A 20,435-nucleotide genomic window follows, 5' to 3' on the forward strand; every position below is an offset into this window, starting at 1 on the left:
CCAACATTTTGTCAGCTAAGACTAGGTAGGGGATTTAGTGGTGTATAGAAGAAAAAAACTGCTCTAATTCAAAGTTGTGCCCCTCATTACCATCTATGTAACAAGAAAATAACAATCACTAAGGAAAGACAAAGTGACTGTGAATAGATACCGACAACCTATATATGATTTCCGGACGCGCACTGTTGTATCTCTACGCCTTGCTGTCGGGATCTTTCCTATGTGTGTGTATAAGAAAGGGGAGAAAAAACGACCAAAAGCCCAAATGCAATAAGTGAATCTTTATTGAGGTATTGGTGAGCGGCGTACGTAGCAAGAGGAACGCTGACAGCAGGGTTTCCCAGAAAAAAGTGACAATTCACTGATATTATAAACAAGAGTATAGCATATACACAGTATAAAAGATGGTAATACACTATTCCTATAAGGATGGATGAAGATATACACAGTATACAAAGGTTCAATTATATCCAAAAGAGACTGAATAGTCATTAATCATCCAATATAGGAAAAAAATGTGTGTGTATAGTATATGTACATTATATAGGAACGTATGCCCATCTCTTGTATGCTCCGTACTGTGTTCCCCTTTAGATTTGCATCTTATACAGGGTAGCTGCTGCCCACTTCTCCAGACTTTTCTACTTTCTAATTTTAAAGGCTGCTGTCATTACTTAATAATCAGAGAAGTGCCTGGGCTTTTCCTGAACTCTCTAACTAGCGTTTAGAAGACTCGACTGCCTGTCTCCATCCTTTTTAATATGAATTACTGCTTTTTTTAGTGAGTTGGGCCCAGTCCAGCTCATATGTGGATTACAATATGTCTTTGTTTAACCTATTGGGTGCAGAACTATGGCCGACTGCGCGCTCTTCCTTAATTGTAGAGCGGAATCAAGTGAAATCCGGTACCATCCTATCAAGGGACAGTCTCCTCTCGGGGAGCTGAGGAAAAGCATGTGTCCATGTCTAATGTGTTAACAGATACACACTATGTTCCTCCGAGCTGAGGGTGGTCCGCAGAATGAATGACTGCAATGTTTTGAAGTTAAATGAACTCGCTAATGTACACTGTTGTTGATCCATTTAGTTTGATGTTTAGCATTCCTCTGGATGAGACTAAATCTTTCCTGCCTTTATACCACTAAATCTGGCGCCCTCGTCAGACATGTATTCAATAATCTTTCCCAAGTTCGCTCTGCTCCAGCAAACCCCCCCATCACATGTTTTCTGACGTATTGTTCCAGCAGCTGCTCTGATTATCTTGCTATCGGAAATCAATGCCGCAGTGGTCAGTCCAATTGTGAACGTAATGCAATAAGTATGCATTAAGAGACAGACAGTCTAATGGGTGTCATTCTCATTCCCTGTAATTACATAAAACACGTCTGGTCAAGTCATATTCTCTATTTATAATGAATGTCTATTTTCTGATGAATGAGTCTCGCTCATGGGAAACCTTCTTTTTCATGCTGGGTTTGGAATATATTGTTAAAGGGGAACGACAACAAGCTCCACATTAAACTATCCTGTGCTGTGTTAAAAGTAAACATCTTATTCCGGTGCCAAATTCAGAGGTCAAAGCTGTAGACCCCTGGTGGGAATAGCAGTTATCTGTTACATAGGGACACTGGGTGTTTTGGCAGCAGTTGTCCCAATGATGATACTAAACTGTCAGGCACTAGAGTAGATGATGTTCTCTTGAGGTTTCAGACACAGAAAAATCTATATGTATGTGCACCATAAAAGTATCTAAAATATGTACTAAATCTTGTTCGGCGATTCGCACCTCCTGGGTCATCAGCCATGTCCTTAATCTGTGGCCGCTGGGCAGGAGCGCTGAGAACCGGCTCTCTCCTGGTGCATCTGCAGCTCTTCTTTTGATTAGCCAGCCTGTCATGATGTTCTCGTTCCATCATTATACGCGAGATGTTCCTCCAGGCATCAAAAATGAGCCACGGATTCCGTCATGTAAGAGCTGTTCTCATGACTCCCATTCTGCAAAAACAGATCACTGAAATTAGATTTTAGGGTGTATAAAAAGAGAGATTAGATCCTGTGATCCCAACGTATTGTTACCCCTCTATAAATCACTTGTAAGGCCACATCTGGAATATGGGATCCAGTTTTGGGCTCCACATTTTAAAAAGGACATTCAGAAGTTAGTAAGTTCAAAGGCAGGCAACTAGACTACTACAAGGAATTGTAGGCCTCACGTATGATAAGGGGTTGGAAAACTTAGATATGTTTAGCTTAGAAAAAAGACGTCTCAGAGGAGATCTCATTTATATGTATAAATACATGTGTGGTCAATATAAAGGACTGGCACATGACTTATTCCTTCCAAAGACAATACTAAGGACCAGGGGGCATACACTGCGAGTTGAAGAAAAGAGATTCCAACAGCTAAATAGGAAAGGGTTCTTTACAGTTAGAGCAGTCAGATTGTGGAATACCCTACCACAAGAGGTAGTAATGGCAGATACTGTAACAGCTTTTAAAAAAGGGCTGGATGATTTCCTAAGTACAGACAACATTGTTGGTTATAAATCAGGGCTGTGGAGTCGGAGTCGGAGTCGTGGAGTCGGAGTCGGAGCTCATTTTGGTGGAGTCGGAGTCGGAGTTGGAGTCGGTATAAAATGCACCGACTCCGACTCCTAAAATATATAATAAATTGGGGACAGGAGTGCAATGCAGAATGTGCTGAATATTTTACTAAATAATAACATTTAGTATAATGCTTATATTTAAGTGAAACATTTATTGTAGTACAATGTGAACATCAGACATTTAATTGTTTTTATGATACAATAATCAAGATATTTGGATAGAACATAAAATATTTATTGGATACAACTTTAGAACACAAAAAACTAATAAATTGTAAATATGTAATATTATATATATATACACAGTGTATATACACACACAAGATATATATGTAATCTACTGTATATTACATAGTGTATTACATATTTACAATTTATTACAGTTTTTTGTGTTCTAAAGTTGTATCCAATAAATATATTTTATGTTCTATCCAAATATCTTGATTATTGTATCATAAAAATTATTAAATGTCTAATGTTCACATACACATATTCATGTACTACAATAAATTTTTCACCTAACTATAAGCAATATATGTAGGAGTCGGAGTCGGAGCCGGAGTCGGAGCCGGAGTCGGAGTCGGTGCAAGAGAATTTGAGGAGTCGGAGTCGGAGTCGAAGGTTTGGCTTACCGACTCCACAGCCCTGTTATAAATGACTTAATGACAAATGTAGAACTGGTGGAGAAAGGTTGAACTAGATGGACCTAGGTCTTTTTTTCAACCTATGTACCGTAAATATGTTATGGCTGATGGACCTTGTGGCGCAGAATGATTTGCACCAACTCGAAGATATTCACAGTTGTAAAAAATATAGAAAAATACACGTGTATATTTATGTACAAATATACAAAGGCCTACATATAGATATAAACAAGCCTTGAAATATAGCGGAGTAGATGTGCCGTTGCGCTCGTCGTTCCAGTTGCTGAGATGGATGTTCGCTCACTACCCTGACCGTATTGACCATTCGTAACAAGATTGAGATTTGAGACAATTTTTATACATTGGTGACTAAACCTTACTATGTTTAATTGAAGAATTTTGATAATATCTACAATTTCCAGAAATAATGTCCTATCTTGTGCACTTTTTAATGCCGGGGAGGAGGAGCCCAGTAATGTGGGTCATTGAAGACTTGTGGGTTCTCATGTGTCTTACTATTTTATAGACATTGTCTATACAAATAATCAACTTCTAACACACCATATAATAGCATATTTTAGCCCGCTTGTGGCCGGATGTTAGAACCAACACCTTATACTTACCTATCGTCATAGGGTTTGTAATCAAAGTCACAGGAAACCATTAATTAGTTTTGTTGTCACCATTAAGTTGTTAAATAGCTATACTGGGCAAAGAAAGAATAAAACATTTTTTTTATACATTAGATCCAGTACCTGCCTTGGATCTGGGACAGCAATTGCAACTAAAGGTTCAACGAATGCACGACATCGAAACAGAAAATCAGAAGCTCCGCGAGACATTAGATGAATACAACAAAGAGTTTGCTGAAGTCAAGAATCAAGGTGTGTACTATATTGTGTGTCCACAGGACGACTGAGCCTCCCGGGAAATATTCAAATAAAATAGAAGAGAAACTCGTTTTCTTTCATATATTACTGATAAAGAATTTTTGTTAAAAAGGACCTCTCACCTCTTCTAACATATCTGTTTTTATAAATACTCTGCTTTCCCAAAAATAAGACCTACTCTCGAAAATAAGCCCTAGTAGGATTTTTGGGGCTTTTTGGAGTATGCTTAAAATGTAAGCCCTACTCCAAAAATAAGCCCTAGTAGGATATTTGGGGCTTTTTGGAGTATTCATAATTATTCAGTACATATATATATAGGGAGAAAATAATCGCTCATGGGTCCACTCGCTCCGATTTTCATGCCGTGTGTCTTAGGCCTAACAGACTATGTAAGGACACACCTTTTGTCAAGACAAATGGCAACATCCAGTTAATATCTTGATGGGTTTTAATATTTTCAGCTTTTGCAAAAGTGTAAAAACCACTGCTGTAATTGCCATTAATTTGTTTTCTTAGGATGGGGTTGCGATGCTCTGCGGTGATTACCCCACCCGTGTAAACAAGCACATTTGTTGATATTGTATTATTCCATTCATTATATAGGCATTTATGAGCTGGATAGACTGGCAGCAAATCTTCTCCTGTATGTTCTAGTAAATGAATCCTGGCGTCGTCTATACAAACAAGCTGACACTTCTGGCTTTTAATAGCGAAAACCATGACAATACCAGTACTTGGTGCAATAAAGTAGTAAACTAATAAAAATGAATAAGACTAGCTATGACATGAGTGATGGAAAATGCTGCACAGGCACCAGGAAAACGATGATGAATCTAATAATGTCTGCAGACGTTCTGTAAGGAATCTGAAACCGGATCTAAAACTGTGGCTGCAATGTCCAGACCTGTCCTAAAAATCAAAATCCTTCCCCTATATGTATTTCTGATACCCCAATCACTGACAAACCCTCCGGTAAAGTTCATCCAAATGGAGCTTAGGGAATGAAATCAGAAATGTGTAGTAGCTGTCCCATATTAGTGAGAATATTCACTTTATTCCTGAATTATAACTCGAGAGGACTGGTTATCCTCTCGATAAAGGAAAGTTTGTTACTTACATGGCAGAAATTCAGGAGGTTGCCCAAATCTCTATTAGGGCTTGTTTTCATTCTCTAATTTCCTACCGCCTACAGTGCACCCCCACTTCATAAAAGAAACCCCCACAAACCTATACAGATGCCACTTTAATCCCTTCACCACTGTGTGATTTTATGTTTTTGCTCTTTTGTTTTTACCTCCTCTTCTTCCATGAGCCATAACTTTATTTTTCCTTTAAAGGGAACCTGTCAGATGCAATATGCACCCAGAACCAGGAGCAGTTCTGGGTGCATATTGCTAATCCCTCCCCAATCATCCCTGTATACTCTAGCATAGATAAAGAGATCTTTAGAAAAAGTATTTCTAAAGATCCCATATATGCTATGCTAATGAGGCCATTGACTAGTCGCAAGGGCGTTCGTTCCCTTGGCTAATCGGTCCCCGTAGCATGTAAGCATATTTTTCTGGGCGTGCTAACATGCTAATGAATGTACAGCATCAGAGGATGGTGGAGCTCACCTCTGCTCCCACTGCGGCTGACACCATATTTTGGCTCAATGCGCATGATCTCCAGACTTCCAGTCATGCGCACTATGAAGCTGGTGTACGCGTCCCAGCTTCAAACTGGTGTAGTGCGCGTGACTGGAAGTTCTGGGGGCTTCTCATCTTGCGCACTGATCCTATGCCCAGCTTTCTGAGGCAGTGCAGTGGACACTGGTACACGTGTCATTGCCGATGATGATGCTGACAGCGGGCTTTGAACAGCATGTTAGTACGCCCCTCTGGGCGTACTAACATGCTAAGAGGGCGGAATGAGTGCAGGAACTAACGCCCTTTTGACTAGTCCCTGGCCTCATTAGCATATCATAAAGGATCTTTAGAAATACTTTTTCTAAAGATCTCTTTATCTAGGCTAGTGTATACAGGGACAGGCAGGGATTAGCAATATATACCCAGAACTGCTCAAGGTTCTAGGTGCATATTGCACCTGACAGGTTCCCTTTAATATATCCATATGAAGGCTTCAAAAAAAGGCCAATTCCTCAAATTGTTTTGAGGGTTTTTCATTTATAATGTTCAATATATGGTAAAATTAACTGGGCAATTTGTTTCTCCAGGTCGGTTCAAATACGCAAAGGCCAAATATGTTGTTGTTTATTATTATTATTATTATTATTATTATTATTTGTGTTGTTTTTTTTTATTGTTTTTTTTATTTAATTGGTGAAAATTTGGAGGGAAATTAGTAAGAATTTTGTTTTGCTTTTGACATGTTCCATGACCCGTAGCATTTTTAATTTTCTGGATCAGGGGCCGTGTGAACACTTATTTTTTTTTGTCCTGACCTAATGTTTTTACTGATTCTGTTTTGGGGTAGATCCGATATTTTGATCGCCTGTTATTGTATTTTATTGCTGTGTTGTGACGGCCCCTGAAAAAACATGATTTTGATATTTTTGATCGATTTTCTTGTTACGCCATTCACCGATCATATTAATTTATTTTATATTTTGATAGATTTAACTTTTATGAATGCAGCGATACCGAATACAGAATTTTTTTTTTTATATTTTGAATGGGGCAAAAAGGCGGTGATTTGAACTCTAGTGGGTTTTTTATATTTTCCATAGTCTTAACTTTTCTTCACACTTTTTATTGTATTTAATAGTCCCTTTAGGGGGGACTTAGAGCTTCACTCATCCTATTGCTTTTGCTGTACACAGCAAGCCATCATCACTGCTCTGTAGAGCAGAAATCACAGTCTCCTATGAGCTGGCATTCACAGGAGGACCGTAATGACAGACACAAGGGTTATCAGCTGACCCCTGACTGTCACGACAACCCATCGGCGCCCCTTGATCACATGACGGGAGTGCCGATGGGGGCGAGGAAGGACATGCTCCCCGCCAACGAGTATTAAATCCCACTGTAAGGGATTGACAGTGGGATTTAACTGATTACAAGCCACGGGCGGATCTCTGATCCATACTTGGCTCTTAGATGCCGTCATGTGTAGGGAAAGATGCTGGCTCATAGGCCGGGCCTGCATCAAAGGCAGGAAGGGACACAAGCTTTGACATACCAGTACGTCAAAGGTCGTGAAAGGGTTAAGGGATACTAAATAGAGAACATTCTTCACAAAATAAATAAAATATCCCAGTAATTCCTCTTTTAGAGGGTTATTCCTGTTTTTATAAATGAATACTGTAGGATAGTGCTTGTAATGCAAGCAGTTTTGCATTTTACAGCCTATTAAATATTTTCAACAATTCTTCAGATATTAACACTTTTTCTGTCTTTTGTTTACATCTCATTGCCTTGGAGACCGACCACCACCGATAGCAGAACAGGTGCAGACTTACAATCTCACCTGTTGAGCTTTAAAGTACTGTTTTGAAGCTGCCCTGGATCACTGGAGCGCGCTGTTACTACCTAAGCAGGTGCAGTGTAGGGCTTACAAGCTAGACCGCAGCGGTGGTCGGTCTCCTAGGAAAGAAACTGTAAGTAAGTGTTTAATGTCTCAAGAACAGCTGCAAATTTTAACAAACAGTACATTGCATTAACCTCAAATCTCCTCCTTTTCTTCTTTACTCTATTTTTTTCTCTTCTTACAAGAATTCAGTGTGAGAAATATATAAGGAAAACGTCCCACAGGCTGTAGGATTAAGGCTGTGTGCACACGTTGCGTTTTTTACCGCGGAAACCCTGCGTTTTGAACCGCAGCGTTTCAGTGGCAAATTGCATGCGTTCAGCTTTCCCAGCAAAGTGTATGGGAAAGCTGAAAAATCAGTGCACACGCTGCGTTTCTTTCCGCAGCGTTTTGGATGCCAAAAATCGGTGCGGAAAGAAAAGCAGCATGTCACTTCTTTTGTGCGTTGTGGCTGCGTTCTCTCCCCCATTGAAATCAATGATGTGGGGTCAGAACGCAGCTACACCGCATGGACCTGCTTTTTTGTTGCGGTCCGCGGGCTTTGTCGGCACGCCAGAACGCAGGCATTTACCTGGAAGTGAGGTCAAGAGGTTTCCTGTTGACCTCACTTCCTGGCAAAGCCCCCGGTGTCGCCAAAGTGCCCGCCCCGACCCCCGACCCCCCCCTCCCGAAAATCCAACATGGCCGCGCGCACAGTAGCGCACCGGCCGCCCTGCCCCTATGTTATCTGTCGCATGTGCCTTGAGACATGCGACAGAAAAATGCACCCAGGCCCTGCCCGTTCACCCCAATTCCCCCGGTGTCATACATACCTGTCCGGTCGCAGCGCTGATCCCCCGCGGCCCCCTCCTCCTTCACAGCAGACGCCGGCCGGTCACATGAGCAGAGCAGCTGACAGCCAGCACTGTGTTCAGTGTGAGCTGTGCTGGCTGCTCGGCACTCTGCAACTGTGACCCGGGGAGAGTGGGTGCAGATTTTTGGCACCCACTCTCCTCAAATGGAGGGTCTGCCCTCCTAGAAAATGGGGGATACGTTCCCTGAACGTGCCCCCATATTCTAGAAGGTCCAGAGCCGACGTGGGACATCCAAATGGATTTCTGCGGACCCATTTTTTTTTATTAAATTGGAGAACAAGGGAATGATTTGGGGAGTGTTTTTTCTAATAAAAAATTTTTTGTTGTCTTTTATTGCTTTTGTTTACTGTCAATTAGTTATGTCGGGTGTCTGATAGACACCGTGACATCACTAATTGCTGGGCTTGATGCCAGGTGACATTACACATCTGGTATCAACCCCATTTATTACCCCGTTAGCCAACGCACCAGGGCGCGGGATGAGTTGGGGCGAAGCGCCAGGATTGGCGCATCTAATGGATGCGCCACTTCTGGGGCGGCTGTGGCCTGCTATTTTTAGGCTGGGAAGAGTCCAATAACCATGGCTCTTCCCACCCTGAGAATACCAGACCTCAGCTGTCAGCTTCACCTTGGCTGGTGATCTAATTTGGGGGGACCCCATGTTATTTTTTTTTTTATTATTTTTATTTATAAATAAAAAAAAAAACCTGGGGAGCCCTCCAAATTGATCACCAGCCAAGGTGAAGCTGCCAGCTGTGGTTTGCAGGCTACAGCTGTCTGCTTTACCCTGACTGGCTATCAAAAATAGGGGGGACCCCACGCCATTTTTTTTTTTTTTGTTTTTGTGATAAAAACTAGGCTAGGCACCCTTTAGTGCCACATGAAAGGTACTAAAGGTGCCAGCTTAGAATATGCAGGGGGGGGTGGGACGTTGTATATATATTTGACCTCCATTGACGCTTTTTAGGCTGGATGCCCACAATCGGGGTTTGCAGCGTTTTGGGCGCAGATTGTTTTCCCTGCGTCCATGACGCTGCGTTGTGCAGTAGAAGCACAGTGGAAGGATTTTTAGAAATCTCATGCCCACTGTGCTTCTTTTCTCCGCAGCATAAACCGACCGGTGGCGCAGCTTCCCGAGCCTCAGCATGTCAATTTATGCTGCGGAGACGAGAGTGTTCTCTGCAGGTAGCATAGAGCTCCACAGCAGCCTGAACCCAAATCGTGGGCATGGCCAGCTGCGTTCTCCCGTGGACAACACTCACATCTCTGCAGGAGGCTGACACTGTGTACTGGACGCCGTGTCGCTGGATCATGGCCACATAGCCTTAGGCCTGTTTCACACGTCAGTGATTCTGGGACGTTTGTGCTTTTTTTTAAACGTACCAGAATCACTTACTTACGCAGACCCATTATAATGAATGGGTCTGCTCACACATCAGTGATTTTTCACTGCGCGTGTCTCCGTGCGGCATACCCGCGTGTGCGTGATTGCCGCACGGAGACATGTCCATTTTTTTCTGGCATCACTGATGTTCCACGGACCACGCAGTGGTGTGGTCCGTGAAACACGTGCCAGAAAAAAAGTGCTTTTAAAATAAAAATCATTTTTACTCTCCCGGCGTCCAGCGATGTCCTCTGCAGCCCGTTCTGCCTGCTGCTTCTGAGCCGGCTCATTATTGTCGCGCATATTCATGATGTGCGACACAGCCGACCCGGAAGCAGCTGCTGCGGGGGTCAGCGCCAGCCGGATGCTGCACCGCGTGAGCGATCAGCACCATGGAGAGCGGGAGCGGGCACTGGTGACTTAATCTCTAAGTGCAATCACGGGCCACGGAGAACGGAGCCCGGATTGCACTTAGACAACCCATGTGTGCCGTGATTCACGGCACACGGAGGGACATGTGCATGTTTTACACGCCAGTGAAAAACGTCACTGTTTTTCACTGACGTGTGAAACGGGCCTAAAAGTGAGAATATTTTTGCTACAGCAACATTTTGGGTGAAGTAGCTGTGGATTCAAAATGCTTAATATACTCCTGACTAAAATCCTTGAGGGGTGCAGATTCCAAAATGGGGTCACTTGTGGGGGTTTTCTGACGTATAGGTACCCAAGGGATTCTTAGACCATGGAGTGAATTACCTCTACGATGGACTTCTCGCAAGAGACGGGATACACCTCACAAAACCTGGGAAACACACGTTCGCCAGAAGGCTTGCCACACTCATCAGGAGGGCTTTAAACTAGAAGAAGAGGGGATGGGAGAAAAAACAGCAGACAAGAACATGCAGCAGAAGGACAAACTAATCAAGGATACTAGATGCCGTAAAGAGGACCCAAGACAGGGTACTAAGAAGGAAGCTGAGAAAAGGGGAGCAAAACTTCTTTCCTGCATGCTGACCAATGCAAGAAGCCTGACCAATAAGATGGAGGAACTGGAGCTGGTAATGTATGAGGAGAAATACGACATAGTAGGAATAACTGAGACATGGTTAGATGATAGTTATGACTGGGCGGCTAACCTGCAAGGATATGAATTGTTTAGGAGGGATCGTAAAAAAAGGAAAGGGGGTGGAGTCTGTCTATATATAAAGTCCAGTTTAAAGCCCAGACTAAGAGAAGATATTCAAGAGGGAAATGAAGAGGTGGAGTCTCTATGGGTGGATATACAAGGAGAGAAAACTAATAAAATCCTCATAGGGGTTTGTTATAAGCCACCAAATATAACAGAAACCACTGAAAATGTATTATTGAAACAAATAGACAAAGCAGCAAATCACAATGAGGTGATTATTATGGGGGACTTCAATTACCCCGATATAGACTGGGAAACTGAAACCTGTGTATCTCAGAAAGGAAACCGGTTTCTGTCAGTAACTAAGGATAATTATCTGTCCCAACTTGTGCCGGGCCCAACTAGAGGGGCAGCCCTTCTGGACTTAATTTTAAGCAACAGGCCAGATAGAATAACAGACGTACGAGTGGATGGGCACCTCGGGAATAGTGACCACAATATAATACAATTCCACTTGTCCTTTAGTAAGGTGCCTTGGAGGGGGGTTACAAAAACGCTGAATTTCAGGAAAGCAAAGTTTGATCAACTTAGAGAAGACCTTCGCCAAATTGATTGGGACAATGTCCTCAAAAATGGGAGCACAGAAAATAAGTGGGAAATTTTTAAATCGGTATTAAACACCCACTGCGAGCTAGCCATACCATACAGAAATAAAAGGGCTAGGAACAGGAGAAAACCAATGTGGCTTAATAAGGATGTAAAAGGGGCAATGAATAATAAGAAAAAGGCATTTAAAAAGCTAAAACAAGAAGGCAGCGAGGAAGCATTAAAAATATATAGAGAAAAAAATAAAATGTGTAAAAAACAAATATATTTAGCAAAAGTAGAAACTGAGAGACTCATTGCTAAGGAAAGCAAAACAAATCCCAAACTATTCTTTAATTATATAAACAGAAAAAAGATTAAAATTGATGGTGTTGGCCCTTTGAAGAATAATGAGGGTAAAATCATAGAAAGCGATGTGGGAAAAGCAAATGTTTTAAATACTTTTTTCTCAACTGTGTTCACACAGGAAAAGCATATGCCAGGGGAAATGCAGAGTGATCATGTAAATGCCCCATTAAGTATGACCTGCCTAACCCAGGAAGAAGTGCAGAACCGACTTAGTAACATTAAAATTGACAAATCACCAGGCCCTGATGGCATTCACCCTCGGGTATTAAGGGAGTTAAGTAATGTGATAGACAGGCCTCTATTCCTTTTATTTAAAGACTCTATAGAAACTGGGTCTGTTCCACTGGATTGGCGGCTAGCAAATGTGGTACCAATATTCAAAAAAGGGTGCAAAAGGGAACCTGGAAACTATAGGCCGGTAAGCTTAACATCTGTTGTGGGTAAAATGTTTGAAGGATTTTTAAGGGATACTATTATGGAATGTCTCAATGTTAATAACTGTTTAACTCCATATCAACATGGATTTATGAAGGATCGCTCCTGTCAAACTAACCTGATCAGCTTCTATGAGGATGTAAGCTCTCACATGGACCGAGGAGAATCATTGGATGTCATTTATCTCGACTTCGGTAAAGCATTTGACACTGTCCCACATAAAAGACTGCTAAGTAAAATGAGAAAGCTTGGGCTCGGGGAAAATGTGTGTAGATGGGTAGGTAGCTGGCTTAGTGGTAGAAAACAAAGAGTGGTTATTAATGGTGCATACTCAGATTGGGCCAGGGTTACTAGTGGGGTGCCACAGGGGTCTGTATTGGGCCCCCTACTATTTAATATATTTATTAATGATCTGGTGGATGGTTTACAGAGTAAAATATCAGTATTTGCAGATGATACAAAACTATGTAAGGTAGTTAACACAAAGGAGGACAGTTTGCAACTACAGATGGACTTGAGTAAATTGGAGAATTGGGCTGAAAAATGGCAAATGAGGTTTAACACAGATAAGTGTAAGGTTATGCACATGGGAAGGAGAAACAGATGCTACGATTACTTACTAAATGGGAAACTGCTGGGGAAATCAGACATGGAAAAAGACTTAGGCATCTTAGTGAATAAGAATCTAAATTGGAGTGCCCAGTGTCAGGCAGCAGCCACCAAAGCAAATAGGGTGATGGGATGCATTAGAAGAGGTCTGGGGGCACGAGATGAAAACATCATTCTCCCTCTGTACAAATCACTAGTCAGACCACACTTGGAGTATTGTGTGCAATTTTGGGCGCCGGTGCTGAAGAAAGACATTACTGAACTTGAAAGGGTTCAGAGGCGGGCTACTAAAATAATAAATGGAATGGGTGCATTACAATACACGGAAAGGTTATCAAAATTAGGTCTATTTACTCTAGAAAAGAGAAGACTTAGGGGAGACCTAATAAATATGTACAAATATATCAGAGGGCCATATAGAGATCTCTCCCATGATCTGTTTGTACCAAGGACTATGACAAGAACAAGGGGGCATTCTTTTCGATTGGAGGAAAGAAAATTCCTACATCAGCATAGAAGAGGGTTCTTCACGGTAAGAGCAGTGAGGCTCTGGAACTCTCTTCCTGAGGAAGTGGTGATGGCCAACTCACTGAATGAATTTAAGAGAGGAATGGATGCATTTCTTGTTAGCAAAAGTATAGAAGGTTATAAATAGCATAATCTTACAGGTAGATAGAAGAGCGACCAAGATTATTAGAGGAATGGGTGGGCTGCAATACCAAGACAGGTTATTAAACTTGGGGTTAGTTAGTTAGGAAAAACAAAGGCTTAGGGGGATCTAATCACAATGTATAAATATATGAGGGGACAGTACAGAGACCTTTCCAAAGATCTCTTTACACCTAGGCCTGCGACTGGAACACGGGGGCATCCGCTACGTCTTGAGGAAAGAATGTTTAATCATAATCACAGATGAGGACTCTTTACTGTACGAGCAGTGAGACTATGGAGCTCTCTGCCGTATGATGTTGTATTGAGGGATTCACAAGTAAAATTTAAGCAGAGCCTGATCGCATTAATTGAAAAATATAATATTACCAGTTATGTATATTGGATTTTATGACAGGGTGTTGATCCAGGGAACTAGTCTGATTGCCGTATGTGGAGTCAGGAAGGAATTTTTTTCCCCATTGGAGCTTATTTGACACATTGGGTTTTTTTTGCCTTCCTCTGGATCAACATGTTAGGCTACGGGTTGAACTAGATGGACTTAGAGTCTCCCTTCAACCTTAAAAACTATGAAACTATGAAACTATGAAGGGGCTCTGCTAATGTGACATGGTGCGCGAAGTTTATTTCAACTTTTCCAAAATTCAAATGGTGCTCCTTCCATTCCAAGCCCTCCCATTTATCCAAACAGAATGTGGAGAAGGAAATGACATCACAGGTTTTTTTTTTCCAAAGGTCTGTGTTCAACCAACTTTATTAACACTGACAAGTCTTAAAAAACGCACCTAAAAAAACGCATGAAAAACGCATGCGTTTTCGATGCCTTTTTCTCAAAAAAGCATTGTTTACAATTCTCCCCTCTGCCAGAGGGTGCGTTTTTTTCCGCGCTGAAAAAAAAGCAACGTGTGCACATACCCTTAGGAATTCTGCTGTTTCCCCCTTTTAATCCTCACTGTCCTGTGTGTGGTTGTAAGAAGCTAATGGCAGCAGAATTCTCCCTGTTGTGCCCATCTACAGCAAGACAAATGACTAACCCACCAACTGAAGATAGAATTGGTCAGCCGGAGATTAAAGATAACCTGCTAGAACCCCCAAGCCATTAATATGTTTGTTTAACCTTTGAAACTATAAGCCAGTCAATCCCTTTATGACCCAAAAGCGATGTTCCAGCTGCGAAACATTTTTGAAGTTGTGTCTGGAAGTGCATTTGGGGTGAAGATGCACTTACAGCTTCTCAGTCTCCTGCTGTATTTCCTACTTAGGCCTAAGCCACACAGTGAGAAAATCGGTGCGAGTGTCAGCACACATGACCGATTATTTTCTCAGCCCTAATCGGATCGAGAAAACAATCGCAGCATGCTGCGATTTGTAATGCAAGACTCTTTTCTCTGGCACCCATTCAAGTGAATGGCGTGAGAGAAAAATCGCACTGCACTCGCGGTACACTGGTATACCGTGCGCGCAAAGCGAGAATCGCAATAGCCGGCTACGGAGGAGAGAGAGAGAGAAATCCCTCCCTCCCCTCCGCAGCACTGGCCCTCCCCTCCGCAGCACCGGCCCTCCCCTCCGCAGCACCGGCCCTCCCCTCCTCTGTGCCGGCCCGCCCCTCCACAGCGCTGGACCGCCCCTCATCAGAGCAGAGCATCGCACTAGTGCCCCGTGTGGCCCCGGCCTTAATAGCAGCCTTTCCTGACAGATTTACAGGTCAGTGGCCATGTACCAGAGCAAACAATGTGTAAATCTGCCAGGGATGGGTGCTGCTAGAAAGTAAGTGCAGCTTGAGGCTGAGAAGCTAGAAGTGTGTCTTCACGTCCAAATGTACGTCCATACACGACTTCAAACTGCGATTTCTCATTACTGGAGCAGTACTTTGGGATCATAAAGTTATCAACTGGCTTATCTTTTAAAAGGATACACAATCCTATGAATGGTTTTTGGGGGGTAGGGATTTTCTGACGAGGTTCCCTTTAAGGCTATGTTCACATGGAGTTTTTGAGGCGTCTAAAAACAAGTTATTTCAGCGTGAGCTACTTCTGGAAACACCTTTTTTAGATGATTTTTGAAGACTTTTTCCTTTTCTTGAAGGATTTGCTGAAAAGGTTTTGAAAAACTATGTAAGAGTTTTTTTTTTGTTTTTTTTTAATTACCTGATGAGTTCTTTGCCACCTTTCATTTTGAGAGTGCCAAGTTTGGAGAGGTCTCCTACAGGGTCCACTTCTAAAAGATGAAATACATTTTTTCTTTTTTTCACCAAACTTTTTTCAAAAACGCTTAAGGAAAAAAAGCTAACCGTCCCCCCCCTCAAACCCTTCTTTATATTAACAGAAAGGGAAATATAGAATAGAAAAGAATATTAAGAGTTTTTCAAGTATTTTTGAACTTTTCTCGTTTTTGGGGGGGTTAATTTGGGCGGATCCACTGTATGTATATAAAGAAAATCTGCGTGAATATAGCCTTTCTCCTCTGTTCTGTGTAGGATATTTTCAAGGCAGACTTTTTTGGGAGCATGTAGTAATTATGCAGATTGAAAGCGAGGGCAACTATATTTCTTGTTTAAAGGGGTTGTCCTCTTCATTTTAATTTTCCTCCCTGGGGTGCTGTTTTGTACATAAGAAAACAAAACAAATCCAGACACGCTGTACTCATTGTCGCCAGTTCTACTGGCATGTTTCCTTCATTGCTTCCAGTTTCTGCCATTGACGTGGTGCTGACGTCTCATCGTTAACGTAGCAGCCATTCGGTTAGTTCAGCGATCGGTGTAGGCACAACGCCCACATACAGCTGCTGAGCTCATTGATTGGTTGCCACACTGTCAGTACGACAATGCCAGACACCAGGAGCAGTAGTGGAGACTTGCCGGTGGACCTGGGGATACTGAAGTACAGCTTGGTTTGTCTGTTGTGTTTTATTTTTATATACCAAACTTCGCTCAGGGACGAAAATGAATGGAAACGGGACAACCCCTTTAATTTGAACATTAATTTCTAGGTTTCTGTACCTTTTTAAGCCCCCTTATTCATTTTAGATGAAAGCTGACTGTCCCCCCCCCCCATCACTGGAATTAGTCTTCAGTCTCATGAATTTCAGCGGATGACTCTTTTCTTTGCCCTGGAGATGAGCCTCTCCTTGAAGAGTCTGAAATCGGCTCTTCTTAGCCTGGGTGTGCTTGAGCAGCCGAGTCTTCCTGTGTGTGGCGGAGTCTTTAGATTCAATTATCGGCCAAACGACCGCTATCTAATGTGTATGGACTCTTATAAGGAGCACATGGACTTTGTGATGAGCGGAACAGAGAACAAAAATAAGCAACCTCCTACTGTCTCGTAGCCTCATCTTCCAGGCCATGCTTCTGTTTTTTTCTTTAATCATTGGTCGTCCCCCTCGGTTCCTCTCTGCAGTTTTACCCCGTGATATAGTGCTTGTCCTTTCCATGGAATTGTTTGGCCTTTTGAACTCTTGGACTTGATTTCTGTCGGGCACATGCCCTACATGATGGCTAATGACTGACCTCCTTCATTCCAGTGAAGCCGTTTGCAGAGTTGTAAATTGATGTTAAATAACTTCTTCCTTAGTACAAAGATCCCGGTGTTTTCATAAAAATATTACAACTTTAAAGGGACGGTGACTTTGTAGCTATGTTGGTGTAATGTCCTTTTGTCCAGTGTTGGTCCTGCCAAGGAAGAGCTAGTTAAATGCCCCTGGTCGCAGGATTAGCGTCGTAGGACAGTCCTTTATGTCTCAGCTTGAAGTGATTATTGTATACAAGTCTGTGTGACCAGCACCAGATCAGGCCACCTTAGAGCCGAAGGCCTTAACTAATTAAAAGACTGTGGAAAAACAGACTAATTGGAGTGCTACTCAAAAACAATTTAAATGGCTTATGTGTTTCTTCTTAGGCTGAATGTTCTTGGCCTTGATGCAAGTACAAAACTTGATTATCGTTAACCTGTCTCGGCCGAAACACTAAGAAATGTGACTGCTCTGGTCATAGTCTGTTTTCTATTTCCGTCTAATTGAGAACAGGGTTTTATGCTAATGTAAGATCTCTGAATAAATTGGCACGTACATTACCAGGTGAACACATGACATATTCCCAGCACTTATAGGAAAAGGATTAGTATAACCTTTACATCTGTTAGTCCCTCGTAACATGAAGATCCAAGGAAAGGTTTCTTTATTGTACAAACAGGGCTTACCCGCATTGTTTTCTTTAACTCTATTAAAGGGATTGTTCACTGTGTTTTTCCGTTTTCTATTCTCAGCCTTTCATTATTTAAAAAAAACAACAATAAAAAAACGTCCTAACCCCAACAGGTGTCAGTGCTTCCCTTTACAGCAGAGATGTCATGTGACCGTTTCGGCCAATTTGGGGGTTGGACACCCCCATTAATGTGACATGAAATAATATCAGTTATATACACCACCATTAGGATTTACCCGTACTATTCAGCCTTTTTTTTCCCCAATGGACACAATGCACACTAGGTAAAAATGAGCCATGTCCACCAATATCGGAACTAACCGACGATATAGTGTATAATATAGAATCCCAAAACGCACAAATTTAGAAAGTAATTTTTGGTTTACATACACAGCTTTCTTTAGGACCAAAACAGAAAAAAACTAATACAAAGATCTATAATGCATACAAAATATTTTAATTCATTAAAAACCATTTAATCTCAAGAGACACAGCCGGAGCTGGACAATTAGGCGTCACAATCCATACGATCATATCAGCCCTGTCTCAAAGTTCTTTCTTTTTTTTCTTTTTTGGTCCTATAGTAATCCCCGAAGTGGTCTTATGGTCCCATGTACCCCTGCACCCCTAAAAATATAAAAAATATAAAAAATACACATAGGTGAATACATAAGATACGGTGTATGTGTATATGAGTATATATAATATGTAGAGTGTAATCTGGGGTGTGCAACGGGCTTCATCACTTAAACTGTCTTTTGTGATGTTACAGCTTTCTTTAGGTAGATGTAGGTAGATTTATGTTCAATCTATTTTTATTGAAATTATTAAACAAAATAACAGAAATGAAGGCAAAGATCAAATCATTTGAATAGAACAATAAGCAGATATCGAAAATCATGTATGGAACCTGTCAATCATCAATTATCATCTATCATTATATCTTGATGTAGGTAGATTTAACAGATGATAATATTGGTCATGGTTTTTTCCATTTGCACCCACAGATATTTTGATTGATTAGAACCAATTCTTATGATCATCCTAAAATAATACCTTTCTCTTTCATGGAGTTGTCCTTCAGATGCTGTTTGCTAGATTTGATCTGGTGGGCTTAAAGCTTGTCCAACAGTCACAGTTTTCTGGCAGGTGACACAAAAATTAAACCAATTGTCTCTATATAGAAACCAGGGGCCGGGGCTCACGGGATTCCCCCCGGGGCCGGGGCTCACGGGATTCCCCCCCGGGGCCGGGGCTCACGGGATTCCCCCCCGGGGCCGGGGCTCACGGGATTCCCCGCCGGGGCTCGGGGCTCACGGGATTCCCCCCGGGGCCGTGGCTCACGGGATTCCCCCCCGGGGCCGGGGCTCACGGGATTTTCCCCCGGGGCCGGGGCTCACGGGATTCCCCCCCGGGGCCGGGGCTCACGGGATTCCCCCCCGGGGCCGGGGCTCACGGGATTCCCCCCCGGGGCCGGGGCTCACGGGATTCCCCCCCGGGGCCGGGGCTCACGGGATTCCCCGCCGGGGCTCACGGGATTCCCCCCCGGGGCCGGGGCTCACGGGATTCCCCCCCCGGGGCCGGGGCTCACGGGATTCCCCCCCGGGGCCGGGGCTCACGGGATCCCCCCCGGGGCCGGGGCTCACGGGATTCCCCCCCGGGGCCGGGGCTCACGGGATTTTCCCCCGGGGCCGGGGCTCACGGGATTCCCCCCCGGGGCCGGGGCTCACGGGATTCCCCCCCGGGGCCGGGGCTCACGGGATTTTCCCCCCGGGGCCGGGGCTCACGGGATTCCCCCCCGGGGCCGGGGCTCACGGGATTCCCCCCGGGGCCGGGGCTCACGGGATTCCCCCCCGGGGCCGGGGCTCACGGGATTCCCCCCCGGGGCCGGGGCTCACGGGATCCCCCCCGGGGCCGGGGCTCACGGGATTCCCCCCCGGGGCCGGGGCTCACGGGATTCCCCCCCGGGGCCGGGGCTCACGGGATTCCCCCCCGGGGCCGGGGCTCACGGGATTCCCCCCCGGGGCCGGGGCTCACGGGATTTTCCCCCGGGGCCGGGGCTCACGGGATTCCCCCCCGGGGCCGGGGCTCACGGGATTCCCCCCGGGGCCGGGGCTCACGGGATTCCCCCCCCCTGGGGCCGGGGCTCACAGGATTTCCCCCCCCCTGGGGCCGGGGCTCACAGGATTTCCCCCCCCCCCTGGGGCCGGGGCTCACGGGATTCTCCCCCCGGGGCCGGGGCTCACGGGATTCTCCCCCCGGGGCCGGGGCTCACGGGATTCTCCCCCCGGGGCCGGGGCTCACGGGATATTCCCCCCGGGGCCGGGGCTTACAGGATTCCCCTCCGGGGCCGGGGATCACAGGATTCTCCCCCCCCCCGGGGCCAGGGCTCACAGGATTTTCCCGCCGGGGCTCACAGGATTACCCCCCCCAGGGCCGGGGCTCACAGGATTCCCCACGGGGGAAGTAAAAATGGGCATACTCAAGACAGCAGTGAAAATAAAAGAGCAGAAACTTGGCCTTATTGTTCCGGTG

The 20,435-nt window shown here is 44.1% G+C and overlaps 1 protein-coding gene across 2 annotated transcripts in view; it reads left to right on the top strand.

Annotated features, from left to right (window-relative positions):
• Positions 1–20,435, top strand: part of CUX1 (cut like homeobox 1) — a 544,050-nt gene that overhangs the window by 209,963 nt on the left and 313,652 nt on the right. For both annotated transcript variants that reach the window (XM_075335308.1, XM_075335307.1), the window contains exon 5: positions 3,997–4,134. In XM_075335308.1, the coding sequence (XP_075191423.1) occupies positions 3,997–4,134 (138 nt within the window). The remainder of the gene's footprint in view (positions 1–3,996; positions 4,135–20,435) is intronic.

The sequence above is a fragment of the Anomaloglossus baeobatrachus genome, chromosome 2 (genome assembly GCF_048569485.1).
Source record: "Anomaloglossus baeobatrachus isolate aAnoBae1 chromosome 2, aAnoBae1.hap1, whole genome shotgun sequence".
NCBI lineage: Eukaryota > Metazoa > Chordata > Amphibia > Anura > Aromobatidae > Anomaloglossus > Anomaloglossus baeobatrachus.